This window comes from Perissodus microlepis, chromosome 7, assembly GCF_051167445.1.
Source record: "Perissodus microlepis isolate ML-2025 ecotype Zambia chromosome 7, ASM5116744v1, whole genome shotgun sequence".
Taxonomy (NCBI): domain Eukaryota; kingdom Metazoa; phylum Chordata; class Actinopteri; order Cichliformes; family Cichlidae; genus Perissodus; species Perissodus microlepis.
In genome coordinates, this window is record NC_140467.1 from 42,817,791 (window position 1) to 42,835,749 (window position 17,959).

General features: G+C 41.5%; 1 protein-coding gene across 3 annotated transcripts in view; it reads right to left on the bottom strand.

Moving 5' to 3' along the window:
- The window catches only part of unc5cb (unc-5 netrin receptor Cb), a 124,372-nt gene extending 106,972 nt beyond the window's left edge, over window positions 1-17,400 (bottom strand). For 2 of the 3 annotated variants that reach the window (XM_084935219.1, XM_084935217.1), the window contains exon 1: window positions 16,770-17,398. In XM_084935219.1, coding sequence (XP_084791345.1) covers window positions 16,770-16,893 — 124 coding nt within the window. In that variant the 5' untranslated portion in view covers window positions 16,894-17,398. Of the gene's footprint in view, window positions 1-16,769 lie in introns of all 3 variants that reach the window. The other variant, XM_084935216.1, reaches the window with a different exon arrangement.
- Window positions 17,401-17,959: the final 559 nt, after the last annotated feature.

The window sequence follows — 17,959 nt, forward strand, 5'->3', positions numbered from 1 at the left end:
GGATAATGTCACTGGGACACAACAGTGGAAACAAACAGAGCCCAGTGGGGGTGTCAGTTTGGGAGGGGTGGCAGGTGACCTGAATGGCAATAAACATGGGATGGATGTCAGTGAGGGACTTTGGCAGTGGAGAAATACCTGCTGAGGGATCCAGGGGAGACCAAGGAGAAGAGATAACCAGAAGACCGAGCAGGATTAGTGTTGCTCAGAGATTTCGCTTCTGCACAGTAGGCACAGGAGAATGATTAGCTTCCTCCGCCTATGGACTCAAATTTATTTATTTCACCATTCATTCTCAGTATTTTCCATTCTTTATCACAATTTTTGAAAAAAAACCCAAACAATCGACTTTGTTGTGCTCGCAGAATTTGTTGAGTACTCCGTGACGAGAAGTAGTAAAAATATGTAATTATTATACATACTTAAAAAGAAATAATGATTTAAAAAAAAAAAAAAAAAAAAAAAAACAAGGTCATAATATTGTTGCTTTTTATTCGTGCGTTGCAAAGGAGCGGAGGAGTAGGGCAGAGGCACTCATTTTAAATCCTCTCAGTCTTTTTAAAGAGTGATTGAGCCTATAGAAAGATATCACACATTTCATGACCTAACTGTTCCTGTTAATGCTGTCTATAAACTATTTACACAAAAAATACATACAATAAATAAGATGAAGAGACATCTGTTCCCATGTGAAAAAGAAATACAAAAACTTTTATGTTTCATCTGTTTTGCATGCCTCATACGATTTACTCAGGAAAGGGGCACCTTTTGTATTTTTCCTCTTACGACGTGACTGTAAGATTAAATATGGATCAATAAAACTTTATACTGTATGAGAAAAATATGAAAGGAGAAGTAAAAGTAGAGGAATGTAAAAGGGGAAAAATTATTTTTAGGACATCCGACAATGTTGTGGGAACTCCTTTTTGCTTATTTTTGTTGTTTAATCTGTTTAATTTTAGATGAGAAGGAGCTGCTATTACCATTCATCATCACTACATACCAGCAATGTAACAGGACTATGATCTTGTTGTCCTGAACATAAGTGATGGGAATGCACATTCTTTCAAAGTGGTGCAACATTTCAAGGAACAGGCTGCATCTTTCAGTCTTCTTCTGTCTCTCCCAGATCAGTTTGCCTTGCAGTGACCACGAGAAGGTTTTGTGAAGCGCGCTCCGACAATGACAGAGTGACCTTTCAGATAAGCATGATAAAGCTGCCCATCCCAGCTCTTACCTCTTCCTCCATGTGTGTGTGTGCACAAAGAAATGTGAACGTGCACAGACGCAGAGGTGAACACACACAGGCATATCTGATGACCTACGCTCTAAGTAGATGAAAAGTCCTCCCTAAGGGATTTTTCCACAGGCGCACACATGGACACACACACACACAACAGCTAGACCTCTTCCCAGACACAAGATCATGGGATGTCATCTGGCAACTAGGGTATCACTAGGCCCTGGGAGCTGTGCAGGTCACAGAAGTCTCACGGACAACAACGGGCATCTATACTCTGTCAGCCTCGACTTGGGCTGTGTGGCTCATCTTTCACTATCTGTCTGCTGAATTCTCTTGCGCCTGTAGTCCCTTCGTGGTAGCTCTATATATAGTCCCAATGCTTCCCAGGATTCTTTGTGATGTCCTGCTGTGGTGGAAAGAGTCTGGGACTCATAATTATAAATCAGCCTGTTAGAAGGAATAAAATTTTAAAGAGCTTCTCCTTGGATTCGAGCTGAACTCTCCATTAGTGAGACCAGAGCAAATGGTTGCTTGCATGACAACACGTAGCAAATCAACACAACAACCCCTTTAATCACCCTCTGAGTCCTTTTGTTCTGCTCCCTATCTTATTCTGCTCTCTGGGCTCCCAGCGATAAAGTCTAGCGACCTCTCCGAGGAGGATAATCATCACAGGTACGCATTCACTGTACCACTGAGATCAAATATATGGTTTATTACATCTGCATCTCCTTAGTTCTTAGCCCTTATCTGCTGCATAATATAAAAATACTTCAGGAGATATATTTTTCTAACCTTGCATAGGTCCACATAAGGGGGATTAGTAGGGAGGAGAGTTTAAGCTCATCTTATCATGCTGTATTCTCTGGCAAGGGGTAGGACTGCTGACAGTATACAGATATCAGGCTTTAGGGATATAGGAATGCCAGAAACAGAAACAGGGCCACACAGCAGGACTGCCCAAAAAGACAGTGATTAGAAGGCAGAGAAGCAGATACAACGAGTATGACAAAAGAGCAATAAAAACAAAAGAACATGCAGTGCAATATACCAGCTTCAGAGCACAAATGCACACAAACCTGCTCACACACACACACACACACACACACAAACACTATGATTTCATGATTTCATTTCATGTCAGCCTTGAGGGAGAGCTGAACTCCTCGCCTCATCATCATCCCCCTTCCCGATCGCTCTGTTCTTGGCCTGCTGCACGCCTCCAGGGCCAGCGAAGGCAGCGATTAACGACAACAGCGAGAGTGTGTATGAGTGTGTAAGTGTGTGTAAGGCCCGATCGTTAGAGCGGCCAACTTGTGTAATACAATTACAGAGGCTGCAGAGAAACTGCTAATGTGCACGCAGGCAGCTCCGTCAGATGGATCAGGTATTGAGTTTTCTATGCTTAATTCACTTTCCAGCACACACATGGGTGCATTAGTTAGATTAGAGTAGCGGGAGGGGACGGGAGCTGGGGTTGGTCTACCGCCGGGCCGAGCAGATTTGTTTAGTGGTGGCTGTCAATTACAACCCTGACCCTTGCACTAAATGGCTGCTCGTCCAGTGGAAAGTAGACAAAAGCCAGACAAGATTGGTCAAGACATGGCCATTTGCTGCAGAAGATAACAAGTGGCATGTTGTGGAGTAAACAACGGTCAAAACACTGCGAATAATGCTCCGCCAATAAAACAGAGTGCTGGGGGCCCGAGCAGGCAATGTGACCATCAATAAGATTAGTGGGGCAATGTTATCACTAGGACGCGGCAGTAATGGGACAATGCAAGGCCAGGGGTGGATGGGTACTTAAAAATATGAAATGGAAAACAAATGATTTAATTCACTCTTTTCAAAAGTCTCCTGCAATTTAAGAGACCGATTGTAGAGGCAATCACTTAAAAAACTACTTACCCTCTTGTGGAAAGCCAAAAATATGAAAGAAAAAATTAAAATCCAATTATTTATTCTCTTTGGTTTCATATTATGTTGTTATAATTTCTTTGGAACTTTACATTATTAAAAAATAGATTTAAAAAAAAAAACATTTTCGAGAATAAAACATCTCACAACTGATATTTTAATCTGCATATGCCTACAGAGCCGCATATGGCCTGTATATCCATTATATTATAATGCAACAAGAAACAAGCAAATGTGGGCACAGGCTGCATGAGCTGACGCTATAGATCCCCACGCACAAACATATGTTGTTTGAGGGGCCTTCTGTCTAATTAGAGGAATTAAATGTACAATGTACACATCAACTTCTTTTTTTTTTTTTTTTTTACAGTAAAGCTGGAGCGGCTCATCTCAATGGAATGTTACTCAGGAATATACAATCACAATGTTTGTCAGGAAATCATAACTCTCTTCATGTGATGATAAATATCATTAAATCTCACAGAAGCTCTTTTTTTCTCTCCAGTAGCTAAATGAGCGTTGGCGGGTGGGTGGACAAAGTTTCCGCAGTAAACACCTCCCTCCCATGTAAACATATATAATCACAACAAGATGGCCAACGCAGAACAGCTCGTAATTGTATCAGCGAAGTGAGATGATGAGTGAGTTTCGCAAGGGGGGGGAGCGGAGGGAGGGGGGAGCATTGCAACTGATTGAATTTAAATGTCTGCTTCACTCCCAAGAGACCACCCCAATTCAAAGGACAGAGATTGTCTGCATGTAACTGGGGCCATGCAGTAACAAATAATCCTGTAAGCCTTCACAAAAACTCTCTTTGTAGGCACTGACAGTATTTTTTTTTTTTCCCCCGTCTTGACACGAAGCTTCTTCTAACAGAGCGGGAGAAGAGAGCCAACGGGAAAAAAGAAAAGAAATGAAATGAGTAAAGTTGGATGTGACAGGCTGAGCAGAGAAAACCTTTATCCACTGATAGATGTTAGACAGCTACATCCCCTCATTGTGACACATCCATCAAAGCGCTGATCACTTTTGTCCTCCCACATGTCCAACCCTTGTGTGTCAGAGCTGCTTTGATCAATCCAATTTGACTCCGCGACTTCAGACAAAACAGAGTGTTAAAGGAGTGACCGCTGACACTCCTTGGATTCGACATGCCTGGTTTAAATTCCTTCAACAGTGTACTGCATTCTGTCAAGCTCTTATTAAAGCAAACTACAGTAACAGAAAGAGAATGGAAGCTACTGTGTAAATATTCCAGCGTGAGTTTGCATGCCCTTGCCCCCTAAATTCAATCTCTGTGTGAGCAACTGCCAACTAGAAAAATGGCAGTCAAAACCAAAAACAGGTTGCGCTGGTATCTGGTGTTCCACAGAGAAGAAACACAATAAGGTTCAGATTACTCAGCCAAATTTCCCAAGAAACTGCAGGGGAATGGAAATATGCAAGTGAGCTGGTAACGCTCAGAGCTGCCCAATCCTTACAAAACATTGGTTTGTTCGACACTGTTGTATTTGTTTACTAGATTTTTGCTTCTCTTCCACGAACAAAAAGCCACACAAAACAGCCCAGAATAGCTGAGGGTTAATGTGTCTGAATCCTGGATGCTCTCAGGCTGTTCATCCTGTGGGTAAAAGCCATGCAGCTTACGAGTGGCTCTTCTATTCCTGGCTCTGAGATCCTTGTATCCACCTCGCCTCTTTTCTTTTTCCCTACTCTTCCTCTGGCCACATATTGTTACCTGGGTGTCATAATGAGCTGCTAAATGAAATATCTGGTAGAGAAAAGAAGTGATAATAAAAAAAAAGTGGCTACCAGAAAGCAAATTAGGCCTTCGTAGACTTCTAAAAAACAAAAATACTGCGATTTAGTAATGTGCAGCTTTCTAAATGCAAGAAGTAACGAACGCGGGCAACGACTACCGAGGAAACTCATCAGCAGGGATAATTTACTACGGTATTGCTCCTTCTTTTACACAGCAGAGGTTACCCCGCTCGCCCCCACCACATCTCCCCAGTGTAACCCTTTTTGCTTTTACCTGAAAGGATCAGCTTACCTCACGTCAGCCTAAAAACCATGGGAACCCCTATGCGTGGTGTGTCACCACTGAATTATCGGTTTCCGCTGCACATGCTCCTGCATATCTACAGCAAGCCATTATGGTGTATCAGTTTACAGTTAGTGTGCTGACTCCAGTGCAGCTGGTGTACTGTATGGAGTCATAGTTTATGGATGTCTGGAATTAGAGAAACAAGCCTGTTATCATACTAAGCTCTGCCATTTTTTTTCCTCCCCTAACCGAGATTGCGCGTCTCCATCGATTTAACTCAAGGGAGAGCAGCTCTACAAACCCTTCAAGTGTGTTATGAGCAATTATCTTTAAAAAGTGATGGGTAGGTTGGCAAACCCCTGATACCAGAGGGGCACTCCTGTGCCTTGGTGGTTAAAATGCTGACCATAAACCACATCATCCACTCCAGGCCAGAGGGAGAGCTTTGGTCCACGTCTCTCTCATTTCCTATATGTTTGTGTGTGACTAGAAGCATAAATGTTGCTAACCTTCCTAGAAATACTAGCCAGTAAAATGTATTCTCATTTTATTTTACTTAAAAACTGATAGTTACCAGATCAGAGTTGGTGTTCAAACTATAACAGACCCAGGTTTTACCATTATCTGCACTGGGCTATAGCAGCTAGCATGAAAGAGACCGAGGCTACTGTTACGAGCGCTACTGAGGTTAGCAAAACAAACAAACTAATCTGACACTGTGCGTGCTTGCAAGGTTATACACAGCCAAATGTTTCAACATGCTAACTAAAACATCATTTGACTCAAGAAGAAATTTTGATATAGCTCATAAAATACACACAAGATATTGGTTTGGCCAATGGTAAAATTTGTCTGTTTCAAGCATGCTCAGTATTAAATGTTCTCCATCTTTTAGTCAGTGCAACTAGTCCAGTTTTTTTTCTTTTGTTTAAAAACCTAGCAAACTAGTTACCAGGAGCAATCCTATTCTAAATGGAAAATCGAATAGAACGTGTGATGTTCCAAAAATTCTACATTTAATACAATATTAAGGTATTATTGCCAATATTGTAACTACCAGTAAAACTAAAGGCCTGACAGCGGGGAACTTTTTGCTACTTTTTGCTTGTCAAGTGAACGACTACACTATGAAGCCACAAAGACATGCTAATGGTAAGCACTATTTGTCCATTATTGCACTGTACATCTTTTATAATGTATTATTGTAGGGCCTTGACCTTATAATATGAAGCATCTTGGGGCAACTGTTCTGATTTGGTGCTATATAGATAAAGCTGAACTGAATTGAACTGCACTGAATTGAAAGTACAGATGACTGATTGCAGAGCAGCTAGCTTTGTAAATACGCAGTCAAACGCCATGATGTGAAACAAGTTCTAGCAAATAACTTTATACTGGTGGTAAAGGAAAGCTGCATCTATCCTTCTGGAAACACCGTAAACACATTTTAAAAACAGGTTGTCAAAGACCACACAGCAATCACTCAACTGACAGCTTCAGAACCACCAAGTTTAACTTTGAGCTATTCATGCATATTTCTAAAATGCAGAAAATGATCCTTTCAAAATGGAACAGTACTGGCGCTCCAATATGCATGTATCCCTAAGTCTGTAAAATGTGACAGCAGCATTTAAAACACAATAAACGTCTATTTTGTGTTCCAAGCCTGGATGGACTAGGAGCTTGTGAAGGTTACACATCAAACAAGAGTTGTGTTGAATGCAGTAAAGCTCATCCTGTATACAAAATATATCCATTTCAGACATTTGACCTGGTTTGGGGGGGAGGGGGCTGCCAACCCCCCTTGTATTTCTGAGAAATCATCACAACAACATCCATTATTCAATTTCTGCCTACTCTTTGGTTAAGTCCTTGAAAGGGGCAAAGGCAAAGCTGCAAGCTCTCCTCTACCACCAATTCATTATTGCACCGTACAACTTTTATAATGTATTAAAGTAAGCGCATTTAAACCAATGAATATATGAATGCAATGCCCTGCAGGAAAATATTGTGCTGCTTTTTCCAATCCTTTTGTCTTAGAACATAATGTAATTCTGACATTTAGCTACAGAAGTGAACTTTCAGATTTGCTCATTTGCCTTCTGGTATTAGCAATCTCATCTCAATAGCATTCATTAAAATAGGAATGCATACAAATCAAAAGACAACAGAACAACTTATTAGCAGCGCCTTTTGGTTTCCTGACAGATTCCAGAAGATCAACAATACAGTACATTTTGCCTGCTCTGGCAAGCCCACAAATTGCAGCAGCTTCAACGGTGTGCTTTACATGTTAGGAGTCATAAAATAACCTTTCACCGTGGGGCTTCTGTCTGGGCCCCCTTTAAATGAGACCCATTGAGCCTGCCCCAGTTAAACACTGTCTGCCAGTACTTAAAACACCAGGGTCTGATCATGGAGATATGGCATACACACACACACACACACACACAAACACACAGGAAAGTGCTGACACCCAAGTGCAACCTCAAACTATTACTGGACTTGCAGCAATAAAGCCTGAAATGCTGAAAACAGGTCAGGCACAAGGCTGTTTGAGCCTGTGGTGGTAGACATGATGATGGTGGAGTGTGTAGTTAACGCTGCTTTTAAAGTCGTCTTCTTTTTTTACATTAAACCTGATGAATTCCACAGTATTTGCTGAGACACGCACAGTGTAATTACAGAAAAAAAAGACAAGACAAGCATGATTTCAAGAGACGTGTGTTTTTTTAAAATATCCCTCTCTCGCATTTTGACTCAACAGGAGTGTATGGAAGGTTGGGCGGGGGGATCAATCATCCAGCAGTACATAACAATTGTGAAGCTTTAATTTAGCACCTCATTTAACTCAGTAAAAACAACAACTTTACAGGCTGGCATTCTGACACACATTTAATTCTGCCCCCTGGTAATGGTCTGCTCTGTTTAAAAGTCTGTTTGGCAGCTCTGTAGATAACAGATGGAAGAAAAATGAGGGGAATTATGAGAAAGATTGATTTCCTAGGGATGAATGGTCTGGTATTCGCACAGATTTATCTGAAACAGACTTTCTCGGACTCTGTTATTATTGAATAAACATACACGCGCGCATGCACACACACTCTGTCACCATATGCAGGCAAACAACAATGTGCGCACACAAAGAGACGCACAGCACACAAAACACCGTAGTCATGCAAGAAGGCTAAGAAAACAGAAGCACGTTGAATTTATGAGTGTACAGTACATGAACATTTCTAAAAGGGTAAAAGAGTGGAGCGCAAAGGGCATAGCTAGGAGTTAGGATTTTCAAAATATTACCAATTTTCACTGCCCAGATCTAAAGGATGCCAAATAATCTGTAGGTAGAAACAGATATATTTAACACAGTCAGCACAAATGTGGCTTTCCAGACAAAAAATACAACTTTTCCTAAGCCTCTTCCCCAATGTCTAGTAAAAATTTACTCTTTTTGAAGAACAAGAGCTCCCATTGTCCTTTTAGATGTCCCAAGCCTATCTTTAAGGAACCATAATATGAACCAGAGACTATAACTTCTCTTGTGGCATCTCAAAAGCAGACAGGAATGAGGCAAAAAAAGAGAGAGAGAATGAAGGAGGGGGACGGGCGGGTAAAGTACCTCATTTGAGCCCCATAAAAAAAACAAGACGGCACAAACATTTATCTGTGGTCGGGCTTTCATCAGATGCTTTAAGAGCGCAGGAATAACAAGAGAGCCGGATGTTGATAAAGTAAAGACAGGAAATGGGGAGCGTGGGTCTCCTACTCTCATGTTTCACACGGGACAAGGGGTCCTATAACCTCCACCCCCCTTCCTCTCTGCTCTGCTGACATACGTAGACCACAGCCCTCCCCAACCAGACATTAGCGCAGCAACTGGAAACCACCACCCCTCTAACAAATGCAGAGATGAGACAACAAAATGAGGAAAACGTTGAAGTCTGCAGGTATATAAAATGTGCGGCTGTTTCCACTTGATAGTTTAACTCAATATAAGCCGGCTTCTCAAATCATTTATTACAGATGAGTGTTGTTCCTTTTCATTGTATATATCTGCTTTTGTCTCATTCCACGAGTTAGGCTCTGCCTCTGAGCACAAGACGGGGCAAAGCCGGGATTAAGGGTTTAGCTTTGTCAATCAGAGTCAGAACTGAGGGAGGGATAGCAGCTGCATCTCCATTCTGAGAGGAAGAGACTGAATTTCTATAGAAACACCAAAATCTGAGTGATTCTGTGCTATATTTGTGACTCAGGTCAGGTGTTATGAGTCACCACTGACATCATCTCGCTCATTACCGATTTCCTCATCAGAACTAAACATTTAGTCTGGTTTTAGCAGAAACGATGGTAACGTGATGGTAACAGAGGAGAGCACTGAAAGAGTATGAAAGGATGATATTTGTGTTCAAGACTGTTTGTAGAGCCCCAATTATTTATTAATCAGCTACAATAAGTTTGTTTTTGGGGAATTTCTTACGTCTAACCAGGAATATTTAGTATGCATGTATGTAGGAGATACAGGCACACTAATGACAGTGTTAGGGTTCAAAAGTTGGTTGTCAACAATTTCCAACGACTGGTGATCATGAGTATTTTAGCAGAGCTGTGCATGTGCAGTGCCCCTAACACTACAAATCCAACCTTGCCACCACTTCTGTTGCTTGTTGAGAAAAATAATGCAAAGTTGTCTATTCTCGATGTTTTAAAGGTGAATACAATTGTCCAAATGCACAACTCTGGTCAGAAACAGCATGCTCCGGTTACTTTGTCAAGTGCCACTTTAGCTTGAAATCAAGCAACTGATTTAAGCTACAATTATCGGCTGGCTAGCTGACTGAACATGTTATCCCTGCAACAGCATAGTGACCTGTCCAGGGTGTACCCTAAATTGGATAAGCATGAGAAAATAGAATATGGATTGATTGGATTATCTTACCTTCAAACTTTCTACCACCCATCTTTGGCCTAGATTATTGAGCTATGCCACATAAGACCAGTGCTTGCTCTGTAGCAGTTACCGAGGCTGCTCATACTCCATGCTGGGCCAGGAAACTAAGACTACAGGGAACAACGTTAAAGGACATCAGGGAAATAACTGCATTCTGTCAGCCAGCACATTTTGCTTTTTATAGCGTCTGTGCGACTACATAAGATTAGCCACGTTCTAGGAGCTTCTCAAATCCCCCCTAATTCTGTTTATTTTGTATCCTAATCAACTTTACAAGAGTAAATAGCATGTCTGGAAACAGCAACAGCTCAATTATAGTAAAATGCAAATGGTTATTAAACAATTGTATTAAAAAAAAAAAAACATCAGAAATATGGGATAAGAGTTAGTTTACTGTATAACAAATATAATTTGTATATTGAATATTGTGCATCTTTAACAAATCTTTAAGAAACACGTATTGATTAATTAATTGGTCTTCAGGCCTTTCTGTGTGGACTTTGCATTTTCTCCCTGTGCCTGCATGCCTGGCTTCCTCCCAAAGTCCAAACATGTGCACGTCGGGTTAATTGGTTATTCGAAATTGGCCACAGGTGTGGATGCAAGATAGATAAAGTGCTTAAGTCCATAAAACACAAGTGCTCTATGGATGTGTTTGAAAAGGTGCAGTGTAAGACTAGAAAAGCCCTACGTAAATGCCAGGCCGTTCCTTCCATTTTAAAAAACATGACGCACAAATACAGTGAGACTTCCTTCCACATATTTTTCCCCTCATTTACCTGCCTGTCCTTGGCTGATATCCTGTTAGGAACACAAAAATGCAGGAGGACATTAGTGGTTGAACATCAGGGGGGAGGCCATGATGCCAAATTAAAGGGCAGGAGTGGAGTGTGTACTTATACTCACTCATGATGTGCTCTGTCAGCCCTGCTGCTTATAATGGCATGAGAAGGGCCACTTAACTCATAATCACTTCTCTCTCTCCCTTTGGCTCTGTCCTCCTCTGTACCCCACCTCAACCCCTGATTTTCTGACTGCCGGCTCTGATCTTTAATCATAAATGAACTGTAGATCAAGAGCAGGGACAGTGGTCCACACCCCCTTCCCTCCCTTGCCGAGGCTCCTGTAATCACAGGGCTCTTGGCTAGTAAGAGGCCAACAAGCCTTTGAATGAGAAATGACTGTACCTCTAATGCATCAGCCATCTCAACTTTGGAGAGCCGCTTTCTGGCAAAGGGTGTACAGCAGGTAGGAAATCAGGTCACCACTATCGTCGTCTTCACAATCATTATCTCCGATCTCATCCAGCAGCGTAATTGAAAGTGGGACCTTTTATACAATTATTTTTCATTTGCTGTCCGTAGCCTACAGTATGCGAGTAATTTCTGCCTTGTGGTGCACTCCAACTTACTGTACCCTAAAAAGAAAAATCATGCGCGCCCGCAATCTAGGTGGTGCAGCATGCATTGTATTGAGACACAAGTCACCCTCCCTGGCAAAGGCCTGCTTGTCAAGTGCTGCTACTTGTGCCGAGTTCTGCTAATGGACTGCTAATAGGAGTGAATGTTGCACTGTGAAGCTCCCCTGTAGTTGAGAGTGTCACACAGGGTGATTAATGACACACTCTCTTCTCCTTCCAAGCCTGTCCCTGTCCTCGCTCCATATCTTGCTTTCACCCTTTTCTCTCACCCACCCTCTCCTGCCTCGAGGTGCCTCTCCTCCTCCTCACCTCTAATCTTTCTGTCCCTCTCTGAAGTCCCCCCCCCCCCCAAATCTCTTTTCATTTACTTCAAGATTTTAGCACACGGCAATCTGAGAACATTATTATTCACCCCGCAAATCAAGTATACTTGCAATGCTAAATTTTAAATTGCTTTAAAGTCATGCAGTATGAGCACAACACATCAAAACTGCATGGAAGCATTAACACAAAACTCAGTAGGAAAAAGAAAACATTTAGGTTTAGTTTACAAGGAGCTTCGACTTTCTATTACGCTGATGATCAGGGATTACATTTTAACATAAGTTGAGAAAAACAAGGCAGAATTTATAGGAAATTTTACGTTTTTAACTCTCTGATAAGAAATTTACATTCTAGTGGTTTTGAAGGGCAGATTATGGGATCCTAAAGTGGTCTTAATATGCTCATTTCCAGGTCCACAGTTAATCCAAGGATTCTACTGGAGCAGCTTTGCATGATTCGATCAAATATTACTTATTAATCTTATAGCGTGCCTCGGTTTATCCACTGTCGGAAACAAAGCCGTATTAACTCCTCTCACATTCTTCAGATTGGCTGTCTCTAACAAACAGAAGGTTTGAATAGAAGGTGGGTGGGGCAGAGCTAAATATCCACTAACTGGGATTACTGTGTACAGTGTTGAACTTGTACAGTTTAAAGAAGTAATCCCAGTGCGCCATTATATATACACATTATTTGAAACATTAGCCAGTTTAATGTTTTTAGGCCCATTAGGAGGGGGAGAAAGAAAAATCCCAGTGCTCCCCTTGAGTTTAGGCATTTTAGGCTTAGTGTTACTCAAAATGTCGACTGGCTTGACTCTTTCACCATGATGGAAGGCTAGCAAGCTGGCTAATGAGTATATAGCAGCAGGAATGGTTCCCCACACCCTAAGAGATGTGAGTGGTTTCATGAGAAACTGACATGATGTATCACAATGTCAGAGTTTCTTTTGGCTTTCTTTTGATAATGGGGGAGGGAGTAATGGACACAATATTTTTTGTTGGCATAAATGGTCACCGACTGATCACATGCAGTTTTTAATGATATAGAACACTTCAGTTATTTATAGAAAATCATCCTTGGATATGGGTCACGTTCCCCGGGGGTTCCCAGACCCCACTTTGTGAACCATCTATAAAAATGTGACTGATTTAGACATCATTTGGTACTCTGCCATATTTGCATCATCAAACTGAGGTATAAGTAAAAGTTCAAGTGCTGTAGTAAGATTGGAAAAGAAAAGAAAAGGCACAAAATAATCAAACCAAGGCATTCTGATGAACTGGCCAAAAAATTCTTAGATAGACGACTTGAACTAAAGGGGAATGTGAATACACAACCAAAGTAAATTAAAAAAATCTTCACGACAGGCCTGAGCGCAATGACAGACAGTATTCGTGTCCACCGCCACAGCTGTTCCCGGCCCCAAAATAGCAACAGAGTATATTTTTTGCGTTCATAACAATAGCATATGACATCAAGTAGAGCAAGGAAGCAAACTCAGCAGCTACTTTTCACAGTAATTATCACTCGCTACCAGGCTCCGTCTGGCTTAAATCGCAACCAGCATGCAACTGTGACCTCACACAGCCATACTGTGTACACACTTTTTTTTTTTTTTTTTTACTTTGCTCCATTCATTCACCTGTGCATATCACAGCTCAATCTTAATTTCCTTTACTTACACAAAATCCTTCAGTTACATAAATTTGCTTTAAATATCACGTACTGCGAGCTTGCATTGATGGCAAAGGCTATCACAGGAGGTCATTTATATGTACTGCTTCTTCGCACAATGCTCTCATTGTGCATGTAGACCCAGTTTATATAATGACCTCTATGGTTGTAATGTTAGCAGCCCCAGGGGAAGCCTCTTAGAATAATAATAGGGAGGGAAAAAAAAACAAAAAAAATAACATTCACATTTACCTGCATTCTTTACGAAGCACACAGAAGTAGCCTAAAAGCTGAACGAGTGTGTCGTACAAGGAAAGCAAAGAAGCCTCACTGTGTATGAGTTACAATATATCTGAAACCATAGCTGTCCTTTAACTTTTTCTCTCCATAAACAATCCTCAGAGGACACATCATCAGAAAGTGGAGAGGCAGGAGAGACAGAAACATGGTGTGAGAGGCAGCGCGAGAACAGCGCTGTGGAAAAACTGAACTAATCCCAGGAATGCCAGCGCCCATGAATCCACTGCCTAACACAAGAGATACACTATATAAATGCCAGTGTTAAGGTCAGCCATGGAAATGAAAGGAAATCGAGAAAAAGGAAACACCTTCAAAAAGTGATTTTCCCTCCCTTATCATGCATGTAGCACAACACATGCATGTTACCCACTAAAGAGTATTGAGCAGCATATATGGTTAATATGCATTTATTGATTTATTTATTTTTTTTATAAACCTGGATAAATAAATGAACTGGACTAAAATGAGCCACAGCCCAATGGTGAGTGAGTTTGGACTTTTAGGGTGGGGCAGAATGTGACGGAAAAGAGCGGATCCACTGCTAAATTGAATGCGGCACAATAACTGTTTAATCTCAGATGTCTTGGTTTTTTTCCAAGATTTAAAAAAATAATAATAATAATTAAAAATACAACCTGATTGCACGCCTGCCAATAAATCTTTTATCAGAGAAGCTATTCCATATGTTCCCTGTAAGAACTTGACATCCTCCATCAGCTTTAACAGTACGGTGGAGCTCTGACACCTCCATGGAAAAAACTGAATTGTATCTTTTCTTGCAACAAGGGTTTCAAATCAAGCTGCTGTCAGAGCCCTCAGCTACTTTCCTGGCAGCTCATTGCCTATATCTGTCTCAACTTGTCTCCTTTCTGAAGAGTTCAGCAGGTTAATGAGAAGGATCACTTCCCGGTGCTCACCTCTGTCTAGATGGGATTAGAAAGCACTCTCAAAAAATAAATAAAAACTGTAAACACATATTTACAGCCACAGAAAGTAGGTCTGAAGAGCTGCGAGTAGAAGCACAGCGTTACAGAGAGCGCCCGGGTAAGTGAGCCACTTTGATCACCAGTAGTTTTACACTGAAGAAGTGACTCTCCAGCGATTAGAAAATGTGTAGAGCTCATCAGTGCCCCAAAATAGCGAGGCCCATTAATTAGGCTCAAACAATGTTCTCCTAGTGTATCGACTTCTTAATGGACAGATAAGAACCTTGTTCGTATTCCCATCCAGTCAATGGCACAGGGCTCTCTGGGGTTTTGGAATGGGTATTATGTCATCTCACCATGCCCTTCAGAAACTGGACCTGTGCTGGGGTTTTTTTCCTCTCTCTTTCTTCCTCTTCCTCTTCTTGCTCATTAACTATGTAGGAGTGAGATGAAGGTCTGGAGCAGCTAGATAAGGTTGCTCACAGACCCTCTTCCCCTGTCTGGGATATGTGCTTAGACTTCAATTTGAGCTTGTAACACTTTTGCATGAGCACTGAAGCCTCACAAAAAAAAAAAAAAACCCTAACTGTTCATGATGTCACTGCAGAAGGGAGTATATCTGAAACGGTCAAACCTCCCCTCCTATCCCCTCCCCTCCATCTCATCATGTTATTCAGACAACAGTAGATTCCAGACAAGACAGACCACCTACCTTAATTCCACAGACATACACTCTTGGCATCTGATACACATGCACAAACACATAGTGAACACTAAATCCTAACACAGATGGCTTTTTCTCAGCTCCCTTTGTTTGACAATCTTGCACGGTAGAAAGAAGATTAAGTAAATGGCTTCAGGTGTTGTGGCATTATCTCCAAGATTTCTGTGACTGACAGCCTCTCTGCAGTTTACAGAAACATCTTTCACCAGGCAATTCTTTGAAGGAGAGGTTTTGTAAATCTGCTTACTGATTGAAACCAAGCATAATGACAAATTAAAGCTCGCTGCCGAGATATATGTGTGTGTATGTGTGTGTGTGTGTGTGTGTGTGTGTGTGTGTGTGGGGGGGGGGGGGGGGGGGGTTGTTGAAGATTTTCTTGGCAAACTTCACTTCACGACTGAAACTTCCTTATTTAATTAGACATTCTCCTGAGCAAAAAGTCAAGATCATTTAAGCATTACTAGCTTCACTGGGCTTTGAGATCATTCTTCATTCTTAGATGATCTGATTGTTTTCAAATGGTGGACCTCTAATTTGGGGATTACAGCAGTCATCAATCAACACTGAGTAAGATTGAATAATATGAGAATGAATGGAAGTTCAGCTTTCTTGATTTGATTAATAGCAGCCTGAACAGGAATATTCTAATATGACTGCAGGTAATGGTCTACATGTTATATTTTACCTGTAATAACTTGCTGTGATTCAGGGTTCTTGTGGCTAATTACAGTTTTCTAATAGTTTTTTTTAACGTGTAATGCTATTTTTTGTGTGCCTACATTAAATCTTTCACGGTTTAGGAAGATGTAAAGCAACAGCCACAATATTAAGGGCATCTCTTGAGCTTCACAGCAACACTTCTCCATTTCTTTCCTCGGAGAAACAGATGCAGGGCTGTGATGCTTTGGTTTCCAAGTGCAAAGCGTAGTTAATATAAATTATTGAATGAAAACTTTTTTCCCCAGTGAAGGCTTCTTTGGATGTAGTATCTTCATATTTACCTCACATAAAGCTGCTTAGCAGCAGGCAGCCTGCTTTAATGAAGGCTACAGCCTATTATTTCTAGTACAGCCGAACTTCGGGGGCATGAGGTGGCACACTGTATTCTTCTATTAGGAGTGTGACTAATTATGATTCCGTTTTGTCTTGCCCACCACAACAGCGCCACGAGAGTTCATAAAAGTTTTCCTGAGAGCAAAGCCGAAAGGTTCACTGGTGAAGAATACACTTTAAAGTTTACCTTGAGCCACACCGATGTCAACCAGGAGGAAGAGGAAAAGCAAAAGCCAGGATACGGTCGGCATCTCAGGAGAGGATCTCGGCGATCTTCCTCCTTCTCTGTCAGTCCGCGCAGAGTACCCCATGATGAGGAGTCAAACTACGCTCTAAGGCGAGTCCCAGTCACTGAGAAATTGATATGAAATGCGCGCTGGTGTCCCTCGTTACGCTGCGCAGCACTCCACAAACTCTCACAACCCGGGCGTAAAAGAAAGAGAAAATGGCTTTCGACAAAATATATCCAGCGCAGTGTTTTTGCAAACATGTGACACTTTATGAAACAAGAGGTGGGTGCATCGCCCTCCGTCACAGAGGATGTTGCATTAAAATCTGTATCCGCTTGCTTTTCCCTCTAAAGGTTCACTTGCTAGAGGTGTGGATCGATGTTCTGACGGCAAATTCATGCTCCCACATGAAAGCAAAGTCCGTCCAGCAGAGTCCGAGTCTGTTCTGTGCAGAACCCTTTTTCACTCGTGCAGTGGGAGAGCAGTGTGTGTGCGTGCACCGCGTCTCCAGCGCTCCACTGACGGCACTGAACGAACCAGGGCAAGGAGCAGTCTCTGCGGGCTACCTTGCTCCTTCAGCCAATCCAAGTGCTCCGGCAAGTGGCGGCGCTGCATCAAAACCTGGCCCGGACAGCAGCGAGGAATGGATGCTGATTTTTTTTTTTTTTTTTAGCTGCGAATTTTAATCATGCATTCATCCAGGTTAGACTACGAGACAGAAATTAGATTAACAGAAATATGAGTGTATGCGGAATGAATCCGTTATGTAACGCTTGTACTTGCGCGTAAATTCCTGCATCCAAAACTAAAGTATCATTAGGGAAAATCGTTTTAAGCTGTTTAAGCCCATTTCAATATTGTTTTTTAAAAACTATTTTAAATACTCATTCATGTGTAGTAAGGCTTAGAGATGCGCAGTGAAAATGTTTTTACCTCCATTTGAACTTTAGAAATACAGATCAGCACCATAACATCAACAAACTCCCCCCTACATATATGATATAAGTCGTTAATTTAAGAGTACTTTGCAAAAATATTTAGTCACCCTTAATTTCTTTATATTTTGCAAGGAAAATGGGAAGGTTTACTGAAATGTGCAAACATACGTGGAAATACAGTATATAAGCTTAAAAGTCAATATGTTGAT